Consider the following 12,493-nt stretch of genomic DNA (forward strand, 5'->3'; position numbering starts at 1 on the left):
AACACAGCGCACTACAATGTGGAGATTAAAGGAGATTGTGTTTGCAAATTGACAAAATTTATAAAATCTCATCCAGAAAATGATGAAGGACAACAATCTGGTGCGGCACCTGGATGCGTGCGAGACGATGGGCAACGCGACGGCAATCTGCTCGGATAAAACAGGAACGCTGACCACCAATCGCATGACCGCTGTCCAGATCTACGTAGGAGATCAACACTTGACGGAAATCCCGGAGCCGCAACACATTAACACACACACGCTGGAGCTGCTCGCCAGCGCCATCTCCATCAACAGCGCCTACACCTCCAAGATCACGGTGAGCAGCTCCTACAACCAGCAAGCGTCCATGCGTTCAAATCCTGGGTGTCAAATTCTGGGCCACGTCTGTGTAGTTTATTCCCGAACATCTCTGATACAACTGTTACTATAGCAACAACATCTCGGTGTTTACAACTTTACTGTTATTACTTTCATGAAACAGTGACACTTATAACACTATACAACAAACACACACTGCTTTAACACAATACAAACACGGGTTAGCGTGAGACTAGCGTGAGACTAGCGTGAGACTAGCGTGAAGTCTGGTTGAAGATAGTATGAGAGTGATGGTTGGTTGGTTGGTGTGAACTTACTGTAAGATTAGCATGAGGTCGGTTTACATAAGATTAGCATGACAGTGTGAGGTTAGTAGGACATTAGCATGATGGTGTGAAGTTACTATAAAGTTAGCATGAGGTCTCTTTGAGGTTTGCATAAGATTAGCATGACAGTTTGAGGTTAGTAGCACATTAGCATGATGCTGTGAAGTTACTGTAAAGTTAGCATGAGGTCAGTTTGAGGTTTGTGTGAGATTAGCATGACAATGTGAGGCTAGTAGGACATTAGCATGATGGTGTGAAATAACTATAAAGTTAGCATGAGGTTGGTTTGAAGTTTGCCTGAGATTAGCATGAGATTGATGTGAAGTTAGTATGAAGTTGGTCCAATGTTAGCATGAGGTTGGTGTAAGGGCGGAATAATGTTGGTCTAAAGCTAGCGTGAGGTTTGACCATGTTAGTGCGAGGTTGATTGAACGCTAGCGTACAGTTAGCAGGACGTTGGTGTGAGGCTGATGTCGGTAGAGGCTGATTGCTCTGTTATGTGAGGTTGAACTTTAGCTTAAGCTAATGTTAGCATGAAGTTGGTCTAATGTTAGCATGAGGCTGCTGTAGGTTTGTCTAATGTTAGTGTGAAGTTGGTGTGAGGCTGTGTAACTTTAGCTGAAGCTAATGTTAGCATGACTTTGGTGTGCAGTTGAACATTAGCATGATTTTACTATAAGTTGCTAGCTGAATCAAAGATCTGACACAAGAACACATTTTCTAACACACAACACAGTGACAATAAAGACGGTTCTCAGTAGTGGACCATACGAAACATCTCTCCATTCTGTTCTCTCTCTCTCTCTCTCTCTCTCTCTCTCTCTCTCTCTCTCTAGGCAGCGGAGAAGGAGGGGGGTTTACCTAAGCAGGTGGGGAATAAGACGGAGTGTGCGCTGTTGGGTCTCGTGCTGGATCTGAAACGTGATTATGAGTCTATACGAGAGCAGGTTCCAGAAGAGAACCTCTATAAGGTCTACACCTTCAACTCCGTCCGCAAGTCCATGAGCACCGTCATCCAGCTCCCAGACGGACACTTCCGCATCTACAGCAAAGGAGCGTCCGAGATCCTGCTCAAAAAGTGTGTGTTTGTGTGTGTGTGGGTGTGTGTGTGTGTGTGTAAAACTTTTTAATTATAAATTTAAACACAAATTATCCCAGACTAATTTCATCGTAAGTAAACAAGCGATTAAGCTATCTCTGTTTAAACTTACACTAACCCTGACTGAAACTTAACTCTAACTGTCTCTAACCCTGACTAATTTATTCGTTACAAAACTAACCTGGACTTACGTAATCCTAACTATCTGGGAACACTGACTCAAGTTATCCCTGACTGAGCTAGTACTAATCCAAACTAAATACATTTTTATCTCTAACTAACTTAACAAACTGTATCTAACCCTGACTAATCTATTCCTTGCAAAACTGACCTGGACTAAATTTAATCCTAATGTATATATTTTTTAGTACAAACTTTGTTATAGATGTTTATTTTCTGACTTCTACATTATTGATTCAGTACAAAAACATTTTAGATTCCAAACATTAGTTTTCCAGCACAGAATGAAATGTTACAGAAAAATGTTTGTATGTCAGTAAAGAAAGCAGCAGATTCCATAAGAGACACTTTTCAGATAAAAACATAATGAAGGCTGCTGGGTTTCGCTGCAGAAATAAGAAGCGAGTCGACAATCAAAGTCTCCAGAAGAACTGTGGCTGCTTCTGCAAGATGCTCAGTAACACTTCCAGCTCATTTCCTTATAAAACTGCACACACTGCACCTCAGATACTGCTTTATTTATTTAAAGTGAAGGATCGTCACATTAAATACTGACTTTGTTTCATTTATTACTGTTTACTGCTCTTTATAGGATTTTTTTAAATGTAGAAAAATTTAATTTCATTAATTTTTGAAGGCGTCTTTGCTCTTTGCATGTGCCTAAGACTTTTTACACAGTACTGTATGTTAAGGTGTCTCTATCTAATTTAATTCTGACTAATCTAGGCCAGACTAATTTATTACTAACAGTAAATTAACTGATTGATTAACATTTTGGAATCAGGGCCACTGTTCCTGTCTCTGAACAAGCCGCCGTGTTTCCTCCCTCTCTGTAGGTGTTCTTCCATTTTGTCCCAGGGCGGCTCGGCTCGTCCGTTTGGACCTCGAGATCGTGATGAAATGGTGAAGAAGGTGATCGAGCCGATGGCGTGTGATGGCCTCCGTACGATCTGTGTAGCGTATCGCGACCTTCCTAATGATCCACTGCCGGAGTGGGACAACGAGGCCGAGATCATCAACAACCTCATCTGCATCGCTGTGGTGGGAATCGAGGATCCAGTTCGGCCAGAGGTGAACAAATTAAAGAATTAAATTAAAGAATAGCAGGTAGGATTGTTCGGGAAAAGCCGCCTGGTTGTATTTTCATGCTGTAATTTCTCTAGATGTTTTATTTAGTAAGCCTATCACAGGTGTCTTGCATGAACGCATGCTCTAATCTAATCAAAATCATGTGACATTCAATTTATAAACTATAGGTTAAATGTCCCACCTGATTCTGATTGGCCAGTTTGCTACAAGTCTTATCTCTCACTGTCCAATCAGGTTCCAGATGCTATCAGGAAGTGCCAGAGGGCGGGGATCACGGTGAGAATGGTTACAGGAGATAACATCAACACAGCGCGTGCCATCGCTGCTAAATGCGGCATCATTAATATCGGAGACGACTTCCTGTGCATGGAGGGGAAAGACTTTAACCGGCGAATCAGGAATGAGAAAGGAGAGGTATGGTCAGCTCTTAGCCAATCAGATATTTCTCTGTTATGTTTTTGAGCAAAGCTCAACTGTAAGCTCAGATATCAGAATTTTCACTGAACTGCTTAGCATCACATTAATGAGAAAAGAAGTCGTGGAGTAGAAGACGTAGGTGCAAACACTGGACTCAAAGTCCCAGAATGCAATGCAGCTATATGACGCTGAGTTAAAGCAGAGACTCGGCTCGGCTAGTGAGCGATGTATGAATGTGATGTATAGAATGATGCCATTGGTTGTGGCATTAGCGTGAAAGTTGAAGCGTTGGAAGCTGATTTGTTCGAGCAGCGGACACAGATGAGGATTTAAACGAGCTTCACAGGCTAAAAGACTAAAGCGCCGCTGCATCACACTCTTTAGATAGAGATGAAGCGAGGGCTAGATCCCTAGTCGAAAGGCATTGTGGGAAATCTTGGATGCTGTTGAAGATCACGTTAATTATAAAAATTAATATGCAGATAGTTTTTACTTTAATGAAATAATTGGTGTAGTTTACATTGCCCCAGCAAGGCAGTTTATTTCCTGTACCTCATTCACATGCCTGTAATTATTTAAAATAAGCCCATTTGAATGACATAATTATGAACTTTATAAACTACTTTATAAAATGCGAATTATCTTTTCTTTCCAGGTCGAGCAGGAGCGCATCGACAAGATCTGGCCCAAACTCAGGGTACTGGCTCGCTCATCTCCCACAGACAAACATACACTCGTCAAAGGTATTCTCACACACACCCACACACACACACACACACACACGCTACAGTCTTTATCTTCACAACCTTCATCTTCTAAATCCATTTTTCATAGCTCTTTTATAAATAGAAATTGTCACAAAGCATCTTTACAGAAATCAGTATTTAAATCTTGGTCCTAGATTCCTATTTTTTCCCCTAATTTTCTCCAGAACTGTAGGCACAAAGCGATACTCGAAGCTGGTCAGAGATGTCTAGAAATATCCAGTCGAGTGTGAAATAAACACTAATCTAACACAGGACGGGAGCTTTAGTGTTTTAGTGCTTTAATAAAGTTGTGTGTAAATGTTTTCGTGGCCAAAGTGGATTAAAAATTCCCTCCAGATTGACAAAAGTTTTTCTGCTTTTCTTAGTACTTACTTGTGTATGTTGATAAACACCAATCAGCTGTAAATCACCAAGCGCATAAACAACTCATTTACATTTAAACCACACCCACAAAACACCACAGAAAGCAATGCTCATCGAGAGCTGGAAACGAAACAGATTGCGAATAAACGGTGAAAGAGCGCCTCCTAAAGAGCGTGGCTAAATCTTCCAGTAAAGCAGCTCAGCCACTGCAGCGCGTCAGCTACCATAAACACACACTGACGCTTTATCCTTTTATAGGGTGCCATTACTTTTGTCCTATTTGAATTTATATGACTTAATTTATGGACTCTATTGGAATTGCTTTCTTTCAAGACTGAGTTTCACTAAGTGTTCATTAAATTGGTGTGTAACTGAAATAAATAAGTGATTTAGACGTGACAGAGGAATCCGTATATAAAATCGCAGTATAAAATTCATCGACTATTACAACGATTTGAAGCCGATCAATCGAGGTTCACATTAGTGAGTCTCCTTATATGGACATTTGTACAAACTCAGGAGCAAAGTGTAAACACTGCATCACTTTTAGCTCTCTGAGGAGTGCACTCTGGCTTTCTGTGCTGACATTTGTGGCCAAACTGCTACGATAGTTGGTGTGTGTGTGTGTGTGTGTGTAGGTATCATAGACAGCACTATAGGAGAACAGAGGCAGGTTGTGGCGGTGACCGGTGATGGTACGAATGACGGTCCTGCGCTGAAGAAAGCCGATGTTGGCTTTGCCATGGTGAGAATAAAAATCCTTAATTTTTGATTTATTATAATAATGAAATATACAGAAACGTCCTATAGTCTGTGTCCACGTTCGTTTTTATTTCACGCTATATTATTGTATATGTATATGTAGTGGCTTGTGTGTGTGTGTGTGTGTGCGTGTGTGTGTGTGTGTGTGTGTGTGTGTGCAGGGTATCGCGGGGACAGACGTGGCGAAGGAGGCGTCTGACATCATTCTAACAGATGATAACTTCAGCAGCATCGTGAAGGCGGTGATGTGGGGACGAAACGTTTACGACAGCATCTCCAAATTCCTGCAGTTTCAGCTGACGGTCAACGTGGTGGCCGTTATAGTGGCTTTCACTGGAGCCTGTATTACGCAGGTACACACACACACACACACACACACACGAGTCACACAGTCACTAGTTTAACAACAGGCTGTCTGATGACCCATCCTGGACCTGACCACCTCAGACTGATGATTGAAGATAATCTTTGGAAGTTCCCAAAGATAATACCTGTTACTATAGCAACAGCGACAGATGTTTTTTTGAGAAAAGGTAAACAAAATCGGAAATTAACCAATAACATTTTTCCAATCACTGAAGTGTTTTATTCCTCTTATACCACAGCAAATTGCCAATGATTACAACTTTTTTTTATTTATTAAATAACATGTTTTTACTTTTTATCCATTTACAGTTATATTTAATGTTGTGTTACATCTGCAAAGCAAGATCGTTCCTGTTCTCACTTACGTTATAGCAGCTATAAACAGTCGTTCCCTCACCAGCCTCTTTTCTTTTTACTCTCATTTGAAGTTAATAAGACAAAAAAAATCGCAGCTTGTCATGTTACCGAGAAACCGCAAAGAAGTGTAAACTCCTCTGTCCTGAAGACGTCAGAAACTTTAAAGTTACAGCTTTACCTCTGACACTGGAGACTCCTTCCATCAATGTTACATAAATGTTTCCTTACAGAAAACTATATCGTCATATCAGTTATTTGATTTCACACGTTTTATGTGAAGTGTCTGACGTACACATCTCTGTGAATGAGCTGTTGCTATAGAAACGATAACGTATTAGAATGAGCACATTAATATAAACCTGAGATTTGCAGCTGCGCTACAGTCAGAAGTGGTGTAATAGTTGAATAAGATCATTAACACAAGTGAGAAAAACAGCACAAAAAAATAAGCAACAAACTGAATGAATGAAGGAATGAACGAATGAATGAAGTCCAGATTGCACTTGTTCTTTATTGCTTTTGATTTGGATGTAGGTTTTTTTGTCAGCGTCTATAACAAATCGAACATGACATCTGAATCTGACCCAAGCTCAGCTTTTAGAGAAATGATGTCTGGACCAAATACAACATTCCTGTCGAGTTCTGTCTGGGTGAATTTGATCATTGATTTGTATTTAATATAATATATAGGAAATGTGTGTGTGTGTGTGTGTGTGTGTGTGTGTGTGTGTGTGTGTGTGCGCAGGACTCTCCTCTGAAGGCCGTGCAGATGTTGTGGGTGAACCTGATCATGGACACCTTTGCATCTTTAGCTCTTGCCACCGAGCCTCCCACTGAGTCTCTCTTGTTACGAAAACCTTATGGTCGAAACAAGCCGCTCATCTCCAGGACCATGATGAAGAATATCCTCGGGCATGCAGTGTATCAGCTCGTCATCATCTTCACACTTCTGTTTGTCGGTGTGTGTATGTGTGTGTGTTTGTGCGAGTTAAGAAGAAATTCTGAATTCATATCTGCTGTAATAAATCATCTTTCCTTCTCCTGCTCAGGTGAGAAGATATTCGATATCGATAATGGCCGTGATGCTCCTCTCCATGCTCCTCCCTCTGAGCATTACACCATCATCTTTAACACTTTCGTCCTCATGCAGCTGTTTAACGAGATCAATGCACGGAAAATCCATGGCGAGAGGAACGTCTTCGATGGCATCTTTGCTAATCTCATCTTCTGCTCCATCGTACTTGGCACCTTTGCTATACAGGTCAAAGTTCATTAACATTTCATTGCCCATCTCTTTAGATTTTGTAGGAATACAGCTGTAAACATGACTTTATCTCTGTAATAGAAACATGATTGTTTAGTAATGATGATTGTTCTTTAAAGGAAACATCTCATGTTTAATGAGTGTGTGTGTGTGTGTGTGTGTGTGGTTTAGATTGTGATTGTGCAGTTTGGAGGGAAGCCATTTAGCTGTTCGCCGCTGAATGTGGAGCAGTGGCTCTGGTGTCTGTTTGTAGGAGTGGGAGAACTGATCTGGGGTCAGGTAATACTGTTTATTACTGCATTTTTAAACACAAATCTCCCTAATTGCATAACTTTAGGTAAAACAAAACATTGTTGTTGTTCATTGTTGTTTACTGCTGTTTTGACTGTAATATCAGGTGTGTTTATGGACAAGGTGGATTTGGAAATTCTAACTGAGATGACCATTCTAATGCACTATTCTATTACTAGGACAAAAGCTTGGGTAAGCTTTAGGTCAGGAGTTGTGGCAGAACCTGGGACAAATGTAAAGATAGATACTAGGACAGAAGCTGGGACAAAAGCTGGGACTGGAGCTGGGGTTTATTTTGTGACAGGTACTGGGACAAAAGCTAGGACAGAAATGGGACAGCAGCTGGGGCAGAAACTGGAACAAAAGCTAGGAAAGGAGTTAGGTCAAAAACTTGGGAAGAACCTCAGGCATGAGCTGAAATAAAAGCTGGATCAGAAGTTGGGAAAGGAACTGAGACAAGATCTGGAGCAGCTACTAGGAGAGGAGCTGGGCAGGAGATAGGGTGGGATCTGGGCAGCATCTGAGACAGAAACTTGGACAAATACTAAGACAGACGTTGGGGCAGGAGCAAGGAAATGAGCTGGGACAGGAGCAGGGACAGGAGCAGGGACAAGGGCTAAGACAGAAGCTGGAACAGAAGCTTGGACTAGAGCTGGGATATGATTTGTGACAGCTGCTGGGACAAAAGCTAGGACAGGTGTTAGGATAAACACTGGGGCAGAACCTGGGGCAAGAGCTGAAATGAAAGCTGGAGCAGAAGCTGGGGGATAACCTGTGGCAGGAGCTGAAATAGAAGATGGGGCAGGAGTTGGGACAGAACCTGAGGTAGGATCAGAGACAGGAGCCTGGGGCAGGAGCTGGGATAGGATCTGGGCAGGAGCTGGTACAGAAACTAGGGCAGGACCTGCAATAGGAGCTGTAATAAGAGGTGGGAACGCAGCATGGGCAACAGCTTAGACATAAGCTGGGGCAGGATTAACAGAAATTGGGGCAGAAGTTGGGGCAGGAGGTGGAAACACCAGAAAGAAGTCTGAGATCAAAACAGGTTCATTTTAAAACTGTATTATTCGCCTGTGTTTACAGGTGATTGCATCTGTGCCAACGAATCAGCTGAAGTTTCTGAAGGAGGCGGGGCTTGGCCCAGCGGCTGATGAGATCAGTGATGAAGATCTGGCAGAGGATGAGGAAGAGATTGATCATGCAGAGCGAGAGCTGAGACGAGGACAGATACTCTGGTTCAGAGGACTAAACCGCATTCAGACGCAGGTAACAAGTTTGTGTCTCTGTCTGTCTTCATCCCTCACTGTCAGACGTTAACGTGTGATTAATGTGGTAGAATTGTTACTTCCATCCTATCTGTATCTCACTGTGTGTGTGTGTGTGTGTGTGTGTGTGTGTGTCTTTCCTGCAGATGGAAGTAGTCAGCACGTTTAAGCGCAGTGGCTCATTTCAGGGTGCCGTCCGTCGCCGCTCCTCCATCCTCAGCCAGCTGCATGACGTAACCAACACACACACACACGTAGGTCTGTCAGCGGGGAGTGAACTCCAGCCCTCCGCTAACGGCCAGGACACACACTCCAACACACACACACACACGTGAACAATGACTTCCACACATGCGCACACACACACACTCTAGAGAACTGACTCGAACACCTGAACACTGCTGCCAATAAGTGTGTGTGTGAGAGAAGTTACCATTTCAGTCTTACTGTTTGTCTGTCACACTGTCTGTATTCATGTGTGTGCATCCTCTCAGGTTCGAGCTTTCTTTCTTTCTTTCTTTCTCTCTCTCTCTCACATACTCACTCTGCCTCTTTCTCTGTCTTTTTTGTCTCTGTCTTCTTTCATTGTCCATTCTGTTTTTCTTTCATTTACTGTGTTGTAAAAGAGATTAAGATTTAATTTAATTAAGATGATTTAAGTTTAATTTTTTAAATGTTTTAATTGTTGCAACAGGGGAGAGAAGAAAGAGACGGCTGTAAACAGACGAGTGTAAACCCATAACCTGCTTTTTTTTGGTTTATTCTGCAGGAATAAACACATCGTTATTTGCTACTGCATGCTCATTCCCTACTTCTTGTTGGTTTTCTTGTCCTCGATTTCTTTTACGATTAATTTCTTAAGAAGTTGCAGTTTAACTTAAAAGTGAGTTTTATATATTGCGTGAAATTGATTCTTTTTTTTTTTTTTTTTTACTCTCTTTAGGTGCCTTATTGTCATCAGCCTTTTTTTGTTTCTTTCTCTATCATGAATGTAAAAGTTTTTTTTTTAAACACTCTCGTCACTTCAGTCTTTAATCCGTTATGGGCCTTACACTCCGAATATTTACATCGTCAGCGCCAAGAAATTTATTTTAATGTAAAAATTGCATGTATTGTACAAATTTGCAGAACTTTAATATTTGTAAATTAAAAAGGCTCTATGGAAAATCCAATTACCGTCAAATTGAACGTCTCTGTGGTGTGTTTCTGTTGTAAACTCTCTCCTCAGGCCTGATTCTTCAAGTCATTGCTCAATTCTTTTGGTTTAGACAAGCATGAACATGAATGTTAAACCAATAAACTCAACGTTCATCCATCTGCTTAAAAAAGTGCAGTCTGATCTGTATGGCAGGGTTTGAGTTGTGAATAATATGCAGGAATTTATCTGATTGATTTTGTGTACTTGTGTGTGTTTCGTGTGTGTGTGTGTGTATGTGTGTGTTTGGATTTGAATACATTTGTTTCAGATGTAAGTGTGAACTGATTTTGTGTGCATGTTGTCTGTGTATTGTACATCTGGCAAAATCGGAGATTTTTTTCCCAATAGTTTATTTATTTCCGCGTCTCAGTGCCTTACACACACTGAGCCAAAGCCAGCAGAAGCGATTACACTGATTGCTTAAATACTTTGCTTAATTTCTTTATTTACCTAAAACATTTTTGAATTATGTAAGTGATTGTCTTTTTTTTTTGCTTGAGTGAAATGTATTAAATATGACACATTTTCAGTCTGGTGTGAGAGATGCTCGAGGTGACACTTTGAATTTTTTTTTTATCTCCTGTCCTGATTGGTCGATCCATAGATCCGAGTGGTGAGAACTTTCCACAGCTCTCTGTACGACGGAATGGAAAAATCGGACCTTCCTGACCCCGGCCATGAATTCCAGGCCCCTCCTGAGTTCATCATCTCCGATGCTGGATGCAGGATTCCGCTGATCGACGAGACAGACGTAGACGACCAATCAGAACGCTCCGATTACAACCACGTGACCCATCATCAGCGTAAGAGTCCTTCACGTTACCCTCACCGTCAACAAAGTCTCCCTATTAAGCTCAACTGCAACAACAACACATCCGAGAGAAGAGTGTGTGTGTGACTGGAGGTCAAAGGTCATTCATCGGACCTGGCCCGCAGGTGACGAGTCACACGAAGGAGATTTTATAGAATGAGATTTTATATAAAGTATTAAAATGAATTCTGATCATTTTCAAACCTGTAAACTATTTTCTTTGCTTAGCAATGTTACAAGTTACACACTGAACATGTCGACTTTTTGCTCTACCTGATTTTAAAGCCAATAAACTTCACTAACTTATAATATATATTTATCTATATATATATAAATAATATTCGTAATTAATTACAACTTTTAATTGATAATGTTACTGTTCTGATCATATTATGGTTAATTCCAGTACGATTATATGTAAATTAGATGCTTAATGCATTAGCTTTATATACTTGTGTGTGTGTGTGTATGCGTGTGTGTGTGTATTACTTGTTAGTATTGCTGTCTTTGTTTATTCGTCCTTACAGTCCTGTGTTTCTGATTTTTGAGTGTGTTGCGTGTTTGTCATGTTACTAAAACAATAAAGAAGTTGTATATTAGCCATATAATTAAAGCAAACTAAATTAAATACGCTGCACATGAGGGTTATTCGAGGCCTCCATCTGAATAGGATGGATCTTAAAGGAGGTTTCTTTTCTTTTTTTTGTGTGTTTTTTTTTAGACAGAGAGAATTAGAGGAATGTTGGAGATATATCACATTCTGAGAAAAACACTCACATGGATTTGTATGTGTTTGCTATGTGGTTTTATAGGAAGTCTATTTTTTATTATTATTTGTGTTTCATGAAGCACACACTCTGTCTCACCGTTATTGCTGTGTTCATTGTGTGTTCAAGCATAATTCAAATATATTTTACAGAATGAAATATGTGTGGAGTATTCATTTCCATCAACAAAGAGGCATCCCAGTCCAGTCAACTTTTTCAGTACAGGAGTGGACGAGTCCTAATTAATGCATTAATACAGGCAAAGGGGAATGAATTCCCAGGAATTCCCAGGAAAAGGACAGCTGAGTCCTTCCTGATGTAAATTTTCTGATGAGAGCGTGTAAGCACTCAAACTGCACATTTTCTATCCAGTTGAGGAGGAAACACAGCAGATTTGTTGGCCTGTAATAATAGCAGCAGAAATTCTGGGGTGAAATATAACAAGTGCATCACAGCACATAGAAATTTAAATTGTATTAAAGAATTGCTGCTTAAAACATCTCACCGTAGTCACAGGGTGCAAAGTAACCCATACGTAGCCTACTTAATGTAAAGCTAAAGTGATTCTTTTTTTTAAAAAAAAGATCATAGCTATTAAAAAACTATAAATAAACATCAGTCCCATAGGTAATGATAGTTCACTACTGCACTGAACATCACCATAGTAACAAACCTCTTTTAATTCATATACAAGAACATGAGATAACATTGTGCTAGCTAGCTACTAGCAATAACTAGCATAGCATAGAGTAAAGCTAAAGTTACTGACTTAAAAACTTTAAACTTTGTGTTGTGTAAGGAATAAAACATGATGTTGTGGTGTGATGCAGTCCAACACAAAGTGTTATCT

At 40.6% G+C, this 12,493-nt stretch overlaps 1 protein-coding gene across 5 annotated transcripts in view; it reads left to right on the top strand.

The window, feature by feature from the left end:
* atp2b3a (ATPase plasma membrane Ca2+ transporting 3a) overlaps positions 1-11,802 on the top strand; it is a 31,382-nt gene extending 19,580 nt beyond the window's left edge. For 2 of the 5 annotated variants that reach the window (XM_026927931.3, XM_026927933.3), the window contains 13 exons: positions 77-319; positions 1,484-1,725; positions 2,763-2,997; positions 3,250-3,429; positions 4,088-4,175; positions 5,201-5,307; positions 5,486-5,677; positions 6,793-7,006; positions 7,097-7,308; positions 7,483-7,590; positions 8,686-8,868; positions 9,014-9,121; positions 10,670-11,802. In XM_026927931.3, the coding sequence (XP_026783732.3) occupies positions 77-319; positions 1,484-1,725; positions 2,763-2,997; positions 3,250-3,429; positions 4,088-4,175; positions 5,201-5,307; positions 5,486-5,677; positions 6,793-7,006; positions 7,097-7,308; positions 7,483-7,590; positions 8,686-8,868; positions 9,014-9,121; positions 10,670-10,963 (2,406 nt within the window). In that variant the 3' untranslated portion in view covers positions 10,964-11,802. The remainder of the gene's footprint in view (positions 1-76; positions 320-1,483; positions 1,726-2,762; positions 2,998-3,249; positions 3,430-4,087; positions 4,176-5,200; positions 5,308-5,485; positions 5,678-6,792; positions 7,007-7,096; positions 7,309-7,482; positions 7,591-8,685; positions 8,869-9,013; positions 9,122-10,669) is intronic. The other 3 variants (XM_053236427.1, XM_053236428.1, XM_026927932.3) reach the window with 2 other exon arrangements.
* The last annotated feature ends 691 nt before the right edge of the window (positions 11,803-12,493 follow it).

This window comes from Pangasianodon hypophthalmus, chromosome 8 (genome assembly GCF_027358585.1).
Source record: "Pangasianodon hypophthalmus isolate fPanHyp1 chromosome 8, fPanHyp1.pri, whole genome shotgun sequence".
NCBI lineage: Eukaryota > Metazoa > Chordata > Actinopteri > Siluriformes > Pangasiidae > Pangasianodon > Pangasianodon hypophthalmus.